The sequence below is a fragment of the Triticum urartu genome, chromosome 6A (assembly GCF_056163025.1).
Source record: "Triticum urartu cultivar PI428250 chromosome 6A, HENAU_Tu73, whole genome shotgun sequence".
NCBI lineage: Eukaryota > Viridiplantae > Streptophyta > Magnoliopsida > Poales > Poaceae > Triticum > Triticum urartu.
The window spans coordinates 16,429,902-16,449,292 of NC_141878.1; the positions used below are offsets into that span (position 1 = coordinate 16,429,902).

At 44.1% G+C, this 19,391-nt stretch overlaps 1 protein-coding gene across 1 annotated transcript; it reads left to right on the forward strand.

The window, feature by feature from the left end:
• Positions 1–14,300: 14,300 nt before the first annotated feature.
• On the forward strand, positions 14,301–18,931 carry LOC147963257 (histidine-containing phosphotransfer protein 1-like). The gene is made up of 6 exons (XM_087527008.1): positions 14,301–14,675; positions 14,791–14,921; positions 15,033–15,101; positions 16,828–16,899; positions 17,914–17,987; positions 18,502–18,931. The coding sequence occupies exons 1-6, from the start codon at positions 14,619–14,621 to the stop codon at positions 18,531–18,533; spliced, it is 435 nt and encodes a 144-aa protein (XP_087383134.1). The 5' UTR covers positions 14,301–14,618; the 3' UTR covers positions 18,534–18,931.
• Positions 18,932–19,391: the final 460 nt, after the last annotated feature.

Sequence of the window (19,391 nt, forward strand, 5' to 3'; positions counted from 1 at the left end):
GGCCAATTCTTGGCGCCGCCACTAGTTCCATCATAGCTCTTTACAATTGTTGGATCTTCCATGCTTCCCGATGTTTCCTATGTTTTTGTCTCTTTTGTTCCTCTATCATCATTTCCTTATCGTTTTTACACGAGTTTCACCTATTTTGATGATAGACTAAAGCTAATGTTGCCAATATGTAGAAGTAAAGTGAGAAGCCTGAGCTTGCTATCCATTCATGTGATCATAGAGTAGTATATTTTAAGGCCATAGCATTATTCAAACAAGTGATGGTTGGTGGAACATTCATTTCTTTTCATGTCTTTTAATGAAACGAATGCACATGAGTCACATTGGCATCGTGACAAAGTAGGAAAGAGTAGTTTGCTAATCATAATTAAACTAACGTCTATTCCAAGTTTGTTCTTAGAACTCCAAAATTAAACAAGTTGAACTTCAGTTGAAACGATGCATATGTTGCCTCTCATCCCTCAAATAATTGCAAGAATATTTCGGACGAATTGATAGTCGTTACGCGTGGCAACCATTAGAGGAAACAAGAGAGGGGGCTCATTCATACATCAGCACTAAAATTAAATAAGTTGTTTTCCATTATAGTTAAATGTGTAAGTTTTTTTTTGCGGGTGAAAAGGGATTTCTCATTACTCAAGGTGGTCTCTCAGCGGAGGCCAGACGTACAACAGGGTCAATCCCCGAGTGGAACCACACAGCGGTTCGTGGGGTTCGTCGCCCGTAAGAGGCAAGTTCATGGCTACATTTATTTTGTGACCGGAAACATAGAGTAAATGAGATCTCCCTTCCAGCGGCAGTCGCTAAATCTCGTATCTCCTGAATGAGGGTGCGGTGCACCGAACGATCCTCCCCATTTGCTGTGATCATCGCCACAGCCTCCGTGCAATCAAGCTCGACCGTGATAGCCAACCCGGTCCTGTTTAGGGCCAGCTCCAGGCCCTCCTTGCAAGCCGCAAGCTCCGCTCCGAGCGCATTATCGCATGTGCGCAGCTCTCTACATGCAGTATAGATGATTTCTCCTCGATCATCGCGCAAAATCATCCCTCCTCCTGCCGCTTCCGTCTCCGCAATGAAACTGCCATCGGTATTCAGCTTAGTGCGTCCCGACGCTGGCGCGGTCCATGATCGCTCCTCCTTAGCCTCCTTGGGATGCCGAGTGACAAACGGCGGCAAGGAGACCGTCATCTTCCCCTTGACCACATCCACATTTGGGAATTGTTAGATACAGAGCGGTGAAGTAATGTACCCATGCAAGAATCGTCGTGAGGCTTCAGGAGGTGGCGGCTTCTTGTCATGCGTGATCTCATTCCGGACATGCCAGGTTCTCCACATGATCATAAGGACGACCATCCTCGTAGCCTCGTCAAGGGGGTCCAGCAGGGTAAATAGCCATTCCGGTCCTGTGTACAGGATGTCCTCCACCTTGGGGATACACCAATCCGTGGCCATAGCATGCCACAGCTCCTTTGCCAACGGGCACCTGCAGAAAGCATGGAACATATCCTCCCGTTCCAGTCCACATAAGGGGCATAGGTCAGAAACCTCAAGATGGCGAGAGAGCTTATTTGCCCAAGTAGCAAGAGAGTTCGTAACGATCCTCCAAGCAAACACGCGTACCTTTGGGGGAGCAGGGCACCCCCATATGATCTTCCAGATGGTGCGATGACCATCTGGTGCCCTACTCGTGGCGGTGGCCAGTGGACGCTCGCGCTCGTCCATGGCGAACCGATAAGCGGATCGAACGGTGAAGATACCGTTCTTCTCCGGGGCCCATGCGATGATGTCGTCGGTGACGCATGTCGAAGTACGAATGCTGGAGATCATCTCCACGTCTGCCGGGTGGAAGTAGCGATGGAGCAGGTCAAGGCGCCATGACCTATCCTCATGCAGGAGCTCGGCCACTCGTCGTAGTCGGCAGGTACCCTGTTGGGTGATAAGTTGGCGTGAAGGTTCGCGGGGGATCCATTTATCTCGCCAAATCCGGATGTTACGGCCATCCCCTACATGCCAGACGATGCCCTTCTTGAGGAGCTCAAGGCCATACTGAATGGCCTGCCACGTAGGGGAGGCGTTGCCTGAGAAGATTGTATCCTCTAGGCTGCCTTCAGGGTAGTACCTCGCCTTGAGCACCTGCGCACATAAACTGTGAGGATTTATTAGTAAGCGCCACGCCTGCCGGGCAAGGAGGGCCTGGTTGAAGGCGCGAAAATCTCGGAAACCCAGCCCGCCCTGTGTTTTGTGCGCCAGGATCTTTGGCCAAGCCAGCCAATGTGTCTTCCTCTTCCCTTCCGATGCTCCCCACCAGAAGTTCCGGACCATGCGGTTGAGGTCATCACATACAGACATAGGAAGCTTAAACACCCCCATAACATACGTCGGTATAGCCTGCGCAATAGCTTTGATCATCGTCTCCTTTCCAGCCAAGAATAACGTGTCTCCCCATGCTATGATTCTCTTCAATAATCTGGATTGCAAGTTTTGAAATTTCCCACGAGACATGCGACCCTCCGGTGTGGGTAGCCCCAAGTATTTATCCTCAAACAAATCTGTCATAAGAACTGCACGTACTTTCTGCTGCTCTTCACTTGTACACGCATCACCAAATAAGGCACTGCACTTGGCCGGATTAATGCTATGTCCGGTGGCTCTCTCATAAGCATGCAGGACTTGCTTCACATTTCTTGCTTGCTCCTCTTCAGCTTTGAAAAAGAGTAGCGTGTCATCTGCAAAGAGCAGATGGGACACACCAGGAGCTCTGCGGCACACCTTTAGCGGGGTAAATGTGCCACTCCAAAATTTTCTTTTGGTTTTTAGCAAAAACCTTGTTGGTTTTTGAAGAGAGGCCATTAATTTTTTTTTTCAGAAAACCTCTCTCTTAAAAACTTTCACCTTTGGCAAGGATTTTCATTTACATCCTTTTCAAATTGGGTGTTTGAATTATGGAAACTTTTCTTCTGAATTCTTCTCCTCTCAAGTGTATTTTTTTTTGAATTTGATTATTTTCATTTAAAAGGAAAACCCTAGGAGTTTTTGGGGCTTCTCTCATTTTGGAACCACCCATGATTTTATTTTGCCTCATGTGGAGAGACCTCCCAAAACCTCTCCATCCACTTTGAAACAACCCAAACTTTCTGTCCAAACTAAAAAAAAAATCCATTTTTGGATTTTATTCCAATTATTTCTCTTTCCAAAATAATTCTGTCTTTTCATTTGAACCTAAGGGATTTACAAAGCAAGTACCCTAATGCCTTTGATCCTTGAGCCCAAACCAACTCCCCTGGATAGTCCTTAGTACCCACAACCTAGAACCCTCTTGATCCACTCTTCTTCTTTTCAAAATTTTCAAATTTCACTCACTGCAAGTTTGGACCAGATTTGCCAAATTTGGTGAAATTCATATCTACACTTCCCCAAAAATTCCACCAAAATTCATACAAGCTCTAGTTGCAATGAGAGACCACTCCACCAAAAATCAGCTCAAGGAAAAATCCCTAGAGGCCAGAATAATTCTGTCGAACACTTGGCATGCACTGTTTTTGTTCATATTCAGTAAATTCAGAGTTTCAGTGTCGTTTCCCCGACAGAACTTCAGTCACATGCCCACTGTGCATTTGGCTCGATGCTTGCAGCCCCTCCCTCTTGTCCGGATGTTCACACGCGCGCTTGGCGCCTTCCTGGCGTCGGTGGCGCCCTGGGCCGCCTGCGCCGGCGTGCTTTGCGGCGGCAGAACCACCGTAACGGCCGACAGGGGGCAACACCGCGGCAGAACGCCGTTCGGCGCCGCCCAACCCTCCTGGTAGCTCCGCGTGGCCATCTCCTTGCCAGGCACGCATGCAGCACCGTCGCCGTGGCCTGGCACGCGCAGAGCGCGTTCTCTGCCACCAACGGGCCGTGCTGCCGTTATGTCGAGGGCAGGCCGTAACCCTCCCTCCCGTGCTGAGTTGGACCCTGTAATGGCACCACCGCTCCACCTAGGCGATGCTCAAGCTCCTAAGCCGACCGTCCCGCCACAGCGCTGCCGTCATCACCCGCCGGACTTATCCGTTCACGGCAACCGCCTCGGGCCGGCTATAAATAGCACCCCCGAGCTTGCTCTCGCCCCCGCACAACTCCACCACCTCACTAGACCCCGCCTAGCCACTGGGAGAGCCTCGAGGGGCCTTTCTTCTTCGACTCCGGCCGCCCCGTTTCGCCTCGGCCTACACCTCGATTCGCTCCGGTGAGGCCGTCTCCGGCTCCCCAACTTCGTCAGCAACCCTCTCGAGCAACTAAGAGTCTAACCCCCACTCCAATTTGATCTTCACAGCTCTCTCCGACGAGGTCCACAACCACCCGAATCGCCGTCCGCCGGAGCCAGCGTCGCCGCCGACGTGGTACTCGCCGGCGACCACCACCACCTCCCACAGACGCGGAATGGCGCCCTGAACACGGAGGTACTCTCCGATCTCCCTGCCTCGCCGTGGATCGCCGCTAGCGACCACCGCGGCTCTCGGGCGCCGACGAGCTTCGTCTCCCGTTTGAAAATTCAAACCTGACGGGTGGGACCCGCCCGTCAGCCTCTCAGTTCTTTTTAAACGAACCGTTTTCTGAAGGCGTCTTCTGCCAAAGTACGTCACCCCTCTGGGCCGGCGTATTTTCAATCGAATCGTTTTCTATTTTTATAAAGAAAACCCTGGAAAGTTTCTGTTTCATTACAGATAGGTCCCTGGACAAAAACACTAATAACTTTTAAACAGAAGAGTATTTTTAATTGATTCTTTTTCTGTCCTCTTTGAAATTTTGTCTAGTTTTTTATCAGATTTATTTGAAAAATATTTGGAGAAATTTTTGTGCACCTCACGGTATTCACGATAGCGCGTATATTTTCTTTATACCGTAGATACCGAAGGAGGTGACGGGACCGCAAACTTCACCGAGCTAGGCTCTGACTACTCTGAACCAGGCAAGCATGTTTGAAATTTTGATATGATGATTGTTTTGGCATGTTTGCATTAAGTAGTTTCATGGCATGTTGATGAACATACCGACGAATGTCATGTTACATGCAACGATGAGGCAAGTGAGTTTCGGAAATCCATAAGTGGATGGATGTGAGTATGCATGGCCATGTGTTGGCATGAGGATGGGTAAGATGGCAGTGTTGTAGCATGCCAGTCTTATGCCAGACTATATGACTTCAGTGTCAACCCGTATCGGTCCAGTTCCTTCCATTTTCCCTTCCCTGTACTACCACATGTTTTTCGCAAGGAATATGGCTTAGTAAGTTGCAAACCGCTTTCTTGGTACACACCAAAAGGAGAGGCCGTGATGATGGTTCCATGGCCCTGGATTAAAGCCAGTCATCCGGTCAGGGGGCATGGGTGTTTCCGGTTGGGACCGAGAGGGGGGCACCCCTTAGAGCGCGCGTATATAAATTTGATCCCATGCTATTCGAGATTGTGATCTCCCCGTCTCAAAAGTTTTTCTTGGACGATGTCTAGGGTGATTCCTGGCATCGAGAGGTAGGATGGGCGTGTACTGGCTAGCTGTGTTTTCTTCCGAAAGACCGTAAACGGAACTAGTCCTTCGTGACTACGGAAATCCGTTGGCTGTGGGAAAATTTTTCGTACAAACTCTACAGAGTCATATATTCCTTTGAATCATCTATTCCATGTCCAAGTTCGGTATTATCTTATCCTGACAAATGTCAGTTTTGATGACAGAGACTCCGGTGAATCACATGAGTGCTAAGTCCGGTTAAATGTTTATTCCCGTGGATGGACTAACCCGTTTATTATCATGAATTGAATATTTATTGTGAGTATTATTTACTTGTGAATAAAAGCCCTTTCTGCGATGTCACTCAGACGTCCGACTGTGGCATTGTTATTATTTACTTTCAATAAAATCCCTTTCTGCGATGTCGCTCAGACGTCCGACTGTGGCATTGTTATTATTTACTTTCAATAAAAGCCCTTTCTGCGATGTCGCTCAGACGTCCGACTGTGGCATTGTTATTATTTACTTTCAATAAAAGCCCTTTCTGCGATGTCGCTCAGACGTCCGACTGTGGCATTGCTATTATTTACTTTCGATATAAGCCCTTTCTGTGATGTCGCCCCGACGTCCGACTGTGGCACGCATGTCTTTTATTTTCAGTTTAAGCCCTTTACGTGGTGTCGCTTAGACGCCCGACTGCGGCATGATCTTTATTTATTTGTTCACCCTTCGAGGCGTCGCTTCAGACACCCCATCGGTTTCCTATTATTTCTTTTTGTTGGGTTTTCAGGCGGACTACCGCCGATTCCCTTTTTACTTACCTTGCTTGCTAAATTTTGAATGTGCATTGGTAAAATTAATCATGACACATCCATGCATGCATTTGTTATATCTTACGTCCGAACTGTCTTGCGAGTACTTTCAAAGTACTCACCTGGCTTGTTGATTTGGCCAGATGCTGACGAAGGCGATCTCATGGATGAAGAATTTGATAGCGAGTCCGATGCCTAGAGGAATCCCAGTCAGTCTCGTGCGACCCTGGATTTGGTCACTGTATTATATCCGTTTCCGCTACCAAATAAATTCATCGAGCCTCACCTCGACGCTCGATGAGATGCCAGTTTTAGAGTCATGTATCTCACTCCCCGCTGTGATTTTCCACCACCACCCTATCCTCGAGTCAGTAGTATGCCTCCACACCACTGTGTCATATCCGCCATCATGTATAATTATTGGCGTGCTTGTAATAATTTGGTTGAGCAACCGTAGCTCGACCCTGTAATATATTTTATGCTACTGGCTTATTGTATCAAGAATTTGTCTACCAGTAAGGAGGATTTTTCTCATACTGGACTCAAAAGATTGGTTTCTCAATAAACATTTTTATTGGAAAACCGGTCGTGACAAGCTTGGTACCAGAGCCAGGCTGACTGTAGGAAGCCACTAGGTGTGATCGCTAATCGGTTATTAGCATAAGAGTTAATTCGTGTGGTTCCGCCCCTGGCACCCGCTACATCTACTCGGCGCAGCGCTACTCGTATGGAGCCTATTAGTGAGGCGGAAGTTGAGTCCCCAGCCTCGCTACGCCTCACCCTTGGCAGGGCCAAGGAAATCATCAACATCTCTGACTAAGTACGCTTAGCCGTCATGCGATGTACGGCCGTGTAAGATATGGGAAGTAGCTTGTTTGCGCATCATGTAGGAACTGGGAGAAGTGCACTAGCCTAAATAACATGTCAGGATTATGTGCGCATATCCTGAGTGATGTATTGTATAATTACCGCCCGCGTGTAAGATATGTAATGAGCAGTCCTTCTCCGTGCGCAAATCGATTTGTTTTTCTCCGGTAAGGTTGGTTATTTAATTTATTTGCCAGCTTTGTGCATTTATGGAATTGTTTTTGCGACCCTTTTCGCTTTTCTTATGGGTTTTACAAAATATATCCCCAGAGTGAAAAATGTCTCGTCCTTGGACTCGCTCCATGCCAACTCCACCAGAGGAAAATTATGGCACTCGACCGGACAAAAATTTCGCACAAGAGCAGTTGAGTCAACCGGTCAGTGAAACGGCACTTTCCCAAATGTGCCGCCTTTATGAGCAGAGTCAGCAACAACATCGGGAAATGATGAACCAAGTCATCAACATGGGAAATCACCATGGACAGTATCAGCAACATTCCAAGTTATCTGAGCTACAGAAGACACGTCCCCAGACATTTTCTCATACCGACAAGCCTCTTGAAGCCGATGATTGGCTTCGAGATATGGAGAGAAAATTAATTATTGCAAAATGTTCAGACCCCGAGAAGGCACTATATGCCCCGCACTATCTCACAGGAGCAGCTGCATCATGGTGGGAGAATTTTCTGCACATGCACCCCAACGAAAGTGATATAACCTGGGATGATTTCAAGGAAGGTTTCCGTGGTGCACACATTCCTAAGAGTATTATGAAAATCAAGAAGAGAGAGTTCGATGACCTCAAACAAAGGAACATGACAGTGTCAGATTACAACGGTCAATTTACTCTATTGTCTCGCTACGCCAATGAAGAGCGTATGACTGAAAGCAGGAAGATGGAGAAATTCCTTGACGGTCTGGCGCCCGCGCTTAAATGCCAACTGGTCGTGCACACTTTTCCAGATTTTAAGACACCAGAAGAGCACACGGAACATCTCAGGATTGTGCTAGGGGAACTTCGGAAACATCAATTGTATGTCAAGTTCAGCAAGTGCGAATTTTGGCTAAGACAAGTAGGTTTTCTAGGCCACGTGCTGACCCAAGACGGTATTGCAGTGGACCCGGAGAAAGTCAAGGCCGTACTTGGCTGGAAGTCACCAGCCAGCGTAACGGACATATGAAGTTTCTTGGGAATGGCAGGATATTACCGCAGATTTATTGAAGGATTCTCCACCATAGCCAAGCCAATGACGCAGTTACTCAAGAAGGACAAGAAGTTTGAATGGACAGAAGCCTGCGAGAAAAGTTTCCAAGAGCTAAAACGGAAATTAACGACAGCACCGGTATTAATTGTGCCAGACATACACAAGAATTTTGAAGTGTATTGTGACGCATCCCGAAAGGGACTCGGGTGCGTGTTGATGCAAGAAGGCAAGGTTGTCGCATACGCTTCAATGCAACTTCGCAAGTATGAGGAAAATTATCCCACTCATGACTTAGAAATGGCAGTAGTCATTCATGCACTCAAGGAATGGAGGCATTTCTTACTTGGAAATCGATGTGAAATATACACGGACCATAAAAGTCTCAAATATATTTTCACACAGCCAGAACTAAACTTACGGCAACGACGCTGGTTGGAATTGGTAAATGATTATGATGTTGGTATCCACTATCATCCAGGAAAATCAAATGTAGTGGCCATGCTCTTAGTCGGAACCCCAGCTCCGACGAAAACAGTCTGCAAAGCTTGAGACCTGAATTCCGACAAGAATTTGCCAAACTCAACTTGTTAATGATCGCAGAAGGCACCATATCAAACTTGGAAATACAGCCCGACCTTGTGGAGAGAATTAAAGAAGCTCAGCCTGGTCACCCCAGCATCGAAGGAATTAAAAGAAAGGTGAGTATGGGCAAGGCCTCAGAGTTCGTCATAGACAATGGAGGAATATTATGGTACGGAGACAGACTCTGCGTGCCAAATATAGAGGACCTCAAACAGCAAATTCTAGCTGAAGCCCACACCGCCCCATATTTGATCCACCCTGGAGGAACCAAAATGTATAAGGATATTCAGGAAAGATTTTGGTGGCACGGTATGAAGAGGGACATAGCCACATTCATTGCATGTTGCGATTCTTGTCAACGCATAAAAGTTGAACATCAAAGACCAGCCGGACTACTGCAACCAAGCAAAATACCTGAGTGGAAATGGGAGGAAATAGGGATGGATTTCATTGTCGGACTACCTCGGTCACGACACGGGAATGATGCCATATGGGTCATCACCGATAGATTAACCAAGGTGGCACATTTCATTCCAGTGAAGACGACCCACAACACTCGGAGGCTTGCCAGGATTTATCTCTCCCGTATAGTTTGTCTGCATGGAGTCCCGAAGACTATAATATCCGACAGAGGCACTCAGTTCGTCTCGAGGTTCTGGGGTCATCTACAACAGGCTCTGGGAACTCAACTGGCCTTCAGTACAGCATACCATCCTCAAACTGATGGACAAACTGAACGCGTAAACCAAATTTTAGAAGACATGCTGAGAGCATGTGTCCTCACCTATGGGACCAGTTGGGAGGAAAGCCTACCATACGCCGAGTTTGCATCCAACAACAGTTACCAGGCCAGCCTGCAAATGGCACCCTTTGAAGCCTTGTACGGGCGGAGATGCCGTACCCCGCTAAATTGGTCAGAGACCGGTGACAGCCGTATCTTCGGTCCAGACATGCTCAAAGAAGCCGAGGAAAAGCTCAAGCTAATCAGGGACCGACTCAAGACCGCTCAAAGCCGACAGAAGAGTTATTACGATCGGAAACATCGTGAGGTCAGATTCGAACCCGGTGAATTTGTGTACCTACGAGTATCACCTATGAGGGGACTGCAACGGTTTAAGATTAAGGGGAATTTAGCACCTAGATTCATTGGACCATTCTGCATAGTGACACGAAGAGGCACGGTAGCTTACCAGTTAGACTTGCCCGAAGAATTGTCCGACATCCACAACGTGTTCCACGTCTCCCAATTAAGGAAGTGCGTAAGCAAACCAGAGAAACAAGTATCCCATGAGAACATTGACGTGCAGCCAGACCTCACCTATCGGGAACGTCCAGTAAAATTATTAGAGGAGTCTGAAAGGAGGACCCGACAGAAAACCATCAAGTTTTTCAAAGTTCAGTGGAGCAATCACACCGAAAGTGAAGCAACTTGGGAAAGAGAGGATTTTCTTCGGGCAGAGCATCCACACTTATTTAAGGATCAGCTGAAATCTCGGGGATGAGATTTTTCCTAAGGGGGTAGGTGTTGTGACACTCCAAAATTTTCTTTTGGTTTTTAGCAAAAACCTTGTTGGTTTTTGAAGAGAGGCCATTTAATTTTTTTTTCAGAAAACCTCTCTCTTAAAAACTTTCACCTTTGGCAAGGATTTTCATTTACATCCTTTTCAAATTGGGTGTTTGAATTATGGAAACTTTTCTTCTGAATTCTTCTCCTCTCAAGTGTATTTTTTTTGAATTTGATTATTTTCATTTAAAAGGAAAACCCTAGGAGTTTTTGGGGCTTCTCTCATTTTGGAACCACCCATGATTTTATTTTGCCTCATGTGGAGAGACCTCCCAAAACCTCTCCATCCACTTTGAAACAACCCAAACTTTCTGTCCGAACTAAAAAAAAATCCATTTTTGGATTTTATTCCAATTATTTCTCTTTCCAAAATAATTCTGTCTTTTCATTTGAACCTAAGGGATTTACAAAGCAAGTACCCTAATGCCTTTGATCCTTGAGCCCAAACCAACTCCCCTGGATAGTCCTTAGTACCCACAACCTAGAACCCTCTTGATCCACTCTTCTTCTTTTCAAAATTTTCAAATTTCACTCACTGCAAGTTTGGACCAGATTTGCCAAATTTGGTGAAATTCATATCTACACTTCCCCAAAAATTCCACCAAAATTCAGACAAGCTCTAGTTGCAATGAGAGACCACTCCACCAAAAATCAGCTCAAGGAAAAATCCCTAGAGGCCAGAATAATTCTGTCGAACACTTGGCATGCACTGTTTTTGTTCATATTCAGTAAATTCAGAGTTTCAGTGTCGTTTCCCCGACAAAACTTCAGTCACATGCCCACTGTGCATTTGGCTCGATGCTTGCAGCCCCTCCCTCTTGTCCGGATGTTCACACGCGCGCTCGGCGCCTTCCTGGCGTCGGTGGCGCCCTGGGCCGCCTGCGCCGGCGTGCTTTGCGGCGGCAGAACCACCGTAACGGCCGACAGGGGGCAACACCGCGGCAGAACGCCGTTCGGCGCCGCCCAACCCTCCTGGTAGCTCCGCGTGGCCATCTCCTTGCCAGCGCACGCATGCAGCACCGTCGCCGTGGCCTGGCACGCGCAGAGCGCGTTCTCTACCGCCAACGGGCCGTGCTGCCGTTCCGTCGAGGGCAGGCCGTAACCCTCCCTCCCGTGCTGAGTTGGACCCTGTAATGGCACCACTGCTCCACCTAGGCGATGCTCAAGCTCCTAAGCCGACCGTCCCGCCACAAGGTTGAGATTATAGTAACTGAAATATATGTTAGCTGTAATTTGCTAAAGGGTGATATGCTTATGATCTTATGGATGGAAGCCCTAGAGTTCAATTGCCAGGACTTTTTTCACAAGGTTAGTGTACTGCAGGCCTAGATCCTTATTTATGTTACTACAAAGCTTACGTTTTAGACTGCACCTAAGTTGACATGTTTCTATGGTCTACATTTTGCGGATTGGAGAGTTAGGATCAGCTGGCCCCGAGTGCAAAGAACTTCAAGAAACAACAAAGAGTTGTTGATGGATAATTCAGCCGGCTTGCTTCTCTGTTTGCCAATTGTTTGGAGCTACGAGGGTAACTATTTACTGTATTGTGGTAGATTTCTTTTGCTCTGATAACTAATCTATTTTAAGTTTTTAACTGATTTCAGTGTCCTAAATCTCTAGTGCAAAAACTATAGCACTGGATGTGTTGCCCTTCAGAGGTGGTGCCGGAAGGATCAGGGGCGAAGCCAACATAGAGAAGGAGGCGATTGTGATCGCAGCTAAGGGAAGCAAAAGCACGTGGAGGGGCATTCCTCAGCCTACTGGTACATGTCATTCTTCCAGCAAGCGGCGCCAGTTCCAAAATGAAGATTTGCTTAATTGTGAAAGGATGTTTTGTCTCAAACTCTATATGGTCCAAGATATACAATCATTTCTTGAAAATCATATTACTTCCATCCCAAAAAGCTTGTCTTAGATTTGTATAAATGCGGATGTTGGTTCCCTGCTCTAGTTCTTGTAAGCTGAAAATCTGCGTTCTTTCTGCAGTATCTTTGTTTGAAGAGATTAACGGCTGGCAAAGACTAAGTCTCCTCTGGTGTGCATCAATCAAGGGTTACATGTAGTTCTACTTATGCCCAGCCCGGCAAGGTAGCGGGTATATATGGAAGAAGCTATGTTGTTAATCTGTTATATCGTGATTTAAGACCAGCAAATGGTTAGAATATTAACCCTCGGTTAGCATGGTATCCAATATGCCTAGATTGATGTAAATTGTTGCCTAGATTGATATAAGTTGTTACATTCACAGGCTATCTTCATGCAAACAGAGTTAGGCATTAACTGATGCAAGCTGGCTCTTCCAGATGGCATCTACTCTGTTTTCAGTGGTGGAAAAAATATATCTTCACAACTATATTGAGCCTTGAGCGTGTTCTGTAGACTGTAGTCCTTTCTTCAAATTTTTTTAAAGCTGGATGTGATACTGGATGGTCTGAATTATCGGCTGTCTAGGTTTTTTCTGCCCTGAGAATAGATCGCAAACTGTACCTGCATATTTAATAATTTTTGTGCACATTATGTTTTGCTTCCATGGTTTGTATGCTTTTGAACTATTCCTGTCTTCATTTAGGCATGGATGTGGTTCGCAACTCAGTACTTTATTTCGTTGTCCACAATATTGGCTGATAAATCAGTTAAGTGCCTGATTAATGCCTACTTGGTGGGTCATTGAGTATCTGATTAACTGATTTATTGGCCGATTAACTGCCGTTCACCTATTAATCCCCTACTCACCAGCCGATCAACAGCTAACGATTTCCTTAATATTGTCTTATTTTGCTATCTGTTAGCATACACGATGACAACGAAATTATGTCTTAATTTTTGTTCTCTATGAAATCCAGCCTATTCATATATGGTAGTTGATTGATTGATTTGCTGTATTGCTCAAGAGCTTTAGATAATGGACCATTTATTCATAGTTAATCATGTATTTGAGCTATTAAGAATTTATTTAGGATCTTACTTCAAGACATTTCGTGTCACAGGCCACTGTGGTTGTCTTGAAAGATTGTCCTCCCTCTGTATTAGCAATCTCTTAAATATGCGGGATTTTTCAAATCTGCGGGCATGCTGCAGGAACTCCTCATGAGAAGTAAGCACCCCTTTGGCTAGGTACTGGTTCTCTTATGCATTGAAGTTTATGCCCTTATTTTGTCAGACTTTGGTATATAATCGGGAGCACTTGGTGCCGTGCGAGAGAAACTCCTAGTAGTCCAATTCTATCTGGAGAGATTTTCATTTCTTAATGCCTCAGATCACTGTTAAGAACAATTGAAAGACATGGTTCGAAGCAATGATCACATGACAAGATTGCACCATCAATGTAGTTTACAAATTTTGCCATTGCTCTTGTATGCTCCCACACGCCGTAGCATGACATAACAGGGGACCCCTAAATTCATTAACCTTTCCTCTCCAATATATGGACGTAGTACATTCTTCATGAGATAATTAAAAGACTGGTGCTGTTGTATGCAATGCGAAGACCAGGCAGATGATCCCAATACGAAAGCCAAAGCTCTGCTATTCGGTCATTGCATCCAGACAAAATCAACAAGGCTCTCTGGTCTTTGCTCCAACATCCAACAGTTGGACCAGAGTATTATTAACTATCTGCCAGTGTTTGCCAACCTTTATAGCTTTGTTGAGTACTGTTGTCATTTTCGGTCTCTAGTAATGTAATGTAATAATTACATTACTAAAAAAATCCACTTAGCTGTAAACAGATGGGTAAAAGCTGGAACATGAGAGGTATGTAGTGATTTTTTTTTCTGAAAATAAAAGGTATCCAAAGAAACTATGTCTAACCAGTCAAATCAAGTAGGGCATTCAAATGATAAGAAAAAACAATCTAGAAAATAATCAAAAGTTGCAGTTTTCAGATGAGGAAGGACGAAAGAGATAATAAATGAGAGCTGTAAAGAGAAGGAAGGGTAGCCGTCCATTGCCATCCATGGCCATGGACTTGCAATCCAACTCCCCTATATATACGACACCTACTAACCCCAATCTCCATCCATTCACTCCCTGTCCTCTCCTCTCCTCGCTTAGCTTTCTTCCTCCTTGGTAGCTCTAGTCTCCTTGCTGTGGGTAGCCATGGCGGCCCCGATGTTGAACCAGCTCAACACCCTCGTGGCCAACATGTTCGCCGCGGTAAAGCTATTTACTATTTTGGTGCCAATTATGCGGAAATTCATTTAGGTGGATAGGTAACGCGATATTTGTCGGGGAATTTGATGGTTTTGTTTTGTCTTTATTTGGTGGCTAGGGTTTGCTGGACGATCAGTTCCAGGAGCTGCAGATGCTACAGGAAGGGAGCGCCCCAGACTTCATCGTCAAGGTTGTCACACTCTTCTGCGAGGACGGCGAGCGTATCATCGGCGAGATCGCCAAGCTGCTGTACACAAGCTTCCTTTCCTTTGCTCGCCCGCCCGTGTTGTGTGATCCAACCATTAGTGTAGAGTGGTTAGTTTGATTTTTAGCTTGGGGATATGGTTGCTGTTTTTTCAGAGACAAGCCATGTGTGGACTATGACAAGGTGAGCGGTTTTGTGCTTGAGCTCAAGGGAAGCAGTGCATGGTGAGCTCTTTTCTTCTTCTTTCATGTCCTCTTTGTATGTGATTGTGCAACAGTATAGGAATCGTGATTGTTTCGGTTCTTGACGTGCAAATTAGGTGTTTAGCTCCCTGCTCGATACATGGTAAGGTGTCCAATCATCTTGGGGGAGAATTACGGTCTGTTTCATCATTGTAGTGTTTTATGTCGTAGATCTGACAAGGATGGTCCATTTCCTGCATTGGTTGGACGACTCAACAGTATATATTGATGTTCTTTCGTATTAGTGCCACTTCTGGTCGATATGTGGAGGGCTGAGATCTGTTGGGCATGTTGCAGTGATTTACCATATAGATCCGACAAAAATTATCCGTCCCATACACATTGGGCAGCTCAACAAGTAGATCTTCCCATTTATTTGGGGAGAGGTGACATCCATTTGGCCGTTATACTCATTTAGATTTAGATACGACGAACAACTTTGTCGTCGTACTGTTTTGTGATTTAGATACGACAAGCCGATTGGCCATTGTATTGTTTTATGATCTTCATTCCAGAAACAGTTTGTCTGTTATATTGTTTTATGATTTAGGTCAGACAAACAATTAGGCCATTGTACTGTTGTGTGATATGCATCCGACAAACTGTTTGGCCATTATACTACTATATTATTTAGATCTGACAAATTGTTTGGCCGTTGTTACCGTTTGATGATTTGGATCAGACAAATATGATCTGCTTCCCATGAACCAGACAGCTCAATGAGTACTGTGGTAAGTGGTCCAGCCGATTAAAAAAAATCCATTCAGTCATTGTCATGATCCGACATCGATAAAAAAACATCATATGTTCCACACACATCAAAAGGCTCAAAGAATCACTTCATCTCCTTTTTAAAGTGGGGGCTCCTATAATTAATTTGGGTAGGATTATCATACTGTATTTTATCGTCACATCATTCCATGACATAGATCAGAGAAACATGTTTGTTCAGCCATTGTCATGTTTAATAATTTAGATCTGTCAAATATTATATGTTCCGCACACATCAAGCGGCTCAAAGAGTAGCACTTCACATCGTGGGTCTCTTATAATTAATTTGGTGAGGATTATCATGCTCTCTTTTATCGTCACAACATTCCGTGACATAGATCAGAGAAACATGTTCCGCTGCATTCACATTACTTGGATGGTTTTGTACACTCGAGTTATCTTATATATTCAGGTCAATTGATCCCATTTGAACTAGTTGATAGTTTTGCAAGGTTAGCCTTTGTGTGATTATTAATATACATCAATAGTATTATCCTTAGAAACTAATATTATTATGCCCAAACTGTTCCCTTGCCTAATCAAGTTAAAGTCCATGTATGTTTTTGGTCTATACATGTGATTCTTATGGAATCAGAGGAGTAAGCCAATGAGTCACTACCGCTTTACTCATAAAATATCTAGCTTATTCAAAGTCATTTATCGTGGATTAGCACTTTCATTAGAGAAACTATACATATTTTCTATTGGATGGATTAATGTTTCATATTGCATATGCTCTGGTGAAATAAATTGCTTTGCTTACACTGGGCTTTCATAGTTGTATTTAGTTGACCTCTTAACTCAGGTATAGATAATCATAGTGCTACATCTATTCGCTTAGGATTCTGAAGTGAAGAGATAGAACTGCAATTTTCATTTTCATTCATTAAAGCGGTTTTTGTGGGTCTTTCTGATTGTATGCTATTGCATATTGCAGTATTGGTGCTCAGAGAGTGAAGAACAGCTGCATTCAGTTCCATCAGTGTTGTCAGGAGAAGAGCAGAGATGGGTTAGTACCTTGTATCATTATGTCACACTATGGTATTTTTGTTCATTGTGTTACTGAAATCTCCATACTGAATGTGATGGCCTAGTGTGCTCTACTCATCTACTGTAACATATTTCCATATTTATTAGTGTTAGTATATTTTGATGCAATTGCATGTTCATTGCCTTTGTAAACTACTCATTTTATTCAGCCTGTATAGAGACACAGATTTGGGTGACTCCACTGAGCTTGTTGGGTTAGGAATATAACTGCGCTAGTACAATTTTCTAGTTAATCATATCCTAATGTTGTATTAAATGTAGGAACACTATTCCATGAATATTTAGAAACAAAAATTGAAGCGATAAGCTGGGTTCTCTTTACAACAGTGACGGCAATGCCCCAATTATCATAGCGTTTAGAGCTATAAAAGGGAAACTAAGTTTTGTCTTCTTCTCTGAATATTGCACATCTATACAATAAATAAACATATAACTTGTTGATGTTTCAGTTTTCCAATTGAAGCGATAAGCTGGGTTCTCTTTACAACAGTGACGGCAATGCCCCAATTATCATAGCGTTTAGAGCTATAAAAGGGAAACTAAGTTTTGTCTTCTTCTCTGAATATTGCACATCTATACAATAAATAAACATATAACTTGTTGATGTTTCAGTCTTCCGATTGATGTTACAAGCACCTTTTTACATGTAAGTTTTCAAAATAAAGGTGTCATTCTTTGTTAGAGTTACCCCTTATCTCTGTTAGATTATTGTCTATGGACGCAAGTGTATATCTTGTTAAGCAAGTATGTCCAGGACTCCAGGGTGATATTCATAAGACCTCTAAATAAGCTGTTACGATAATTCTACCAGAGGAAAAAAAACTATGGAGGCAAATTGTAATGGGATGAGCATTTTTGGTAGTTTTTAATTATTATCATGTTTTTTTCATGAGCTGCTAATTATTAACACGTTTCTTTCGTGAGCTGCAAATGGGAAGGAGTTTCACAAGTTACTGGACTGTTTTCCTTGTAGGTGCCTGAACTCACTGGATTCTGTGAGGAACGATTTCTATGATGTGTGCAGCATGTTCATGCCACATGCTTCAGGTACTACTTTTAAAAAACTCATCTTAAACTCTTTGTAGCATTACAGTAGTAAAACTGGAATGCGAAGGAGACACTTCTTATCCTAAAGTTTGCTTGATGTGAAAAACATTGAACCAAACAAATGAAAAGCTTGTTAATGAGATGAATGTAGTATTTGCAGTGCTAAAGTGTACTCAGAGAGTCAGAGGTACTAAGTTGTCTAGAGTAGTGTTTGGGACTACTGGAAATCTCAGTTGAAAACCTCTGTTGATAGATAACTGGTTTGCATATCTTTTATATATGAATATTAGCTTCAATGTAGCTCGAAAGGTCACTATAGTTTTGCATCAACCTATCACATCATTGATATTTGATACACTTCATGTCTTGCTTCATTGTCTGGATGATGGACATCCTTGCAAATACTCTGCGTTTAATTGTTTGGGCTGTAGTTCTTAGTAAAACTCATTTTCTTATATTGCAAGCATTTCTTAATGGGTTACGCAACTAACCTGTTGTTCTGTTTCTGGTGCAGCTGAGCCAGCAGGTCCAGGCCTTAATCCTTAACTCTAGACTTGAGCGATAAAGCTGGAGCTGCATGTTCTGATGGCACAACACCTTTGAAGTCCTAGAACATGCTCAACCTAGCTTATATAGCTTGGAGTCATTTGCTTATGTGGGGTCTGTAGCTGTCTGGTGGCAAGCTAATCATCTACTAGTATCAATGTCTTTGTTATCATCCGTAGTTTCGTTTGGAATTCTGAGTGGTCAAATAAAAAATTCAGCTGTAGCTGTTTTGTGGATTATTGGTGGTTAATATGGTGTCTTAGTTCTAGTCGGTTTGTTGTTCGTAGAAATGCAGCTGCAGTGTAATCTTTACAATATTGTGCCTCGTCGATCGGTGTACCGACTGTTGTGGTACATTGTGGAGAACAGATTTGATCTATCTATTTTATTTCATATTATTAAGACGAGGCAAACAAGTCACCACCTTTCATCAACTAAATAATTTCCTCTGCAGATTATACAGTATATACAATTATAGCGGATGATGTTTAAAGCCGATAAAAACTAAACATAACAAGTGTGCGAATGTCTGCATTAGAATGGGAACAATGGAAGTTGATCCAAACTAATCATACATTCTTACCAACCTACTAACTCAAGCAGCTAAGCGTGCATTTTGTAATGGTTGGAGCCTCAACTTCTGAACATCTGTTGCTTTAACAGGAAGATATCCTACTCTCGGTGGGGCAGCATATGCCTCGGATCTGACTGAATGGATGTTAGCTGGAGCAACAAGAATTTACTACAGAGAGAGTATATGAAGAGTATTCCTCTCTTGGCTTCAGATTAACTGCTTCCGGCCTCAACTTTTAGAATCCACATGGAAAAAATGCACCAAGTTCGCATACAAGTATATTT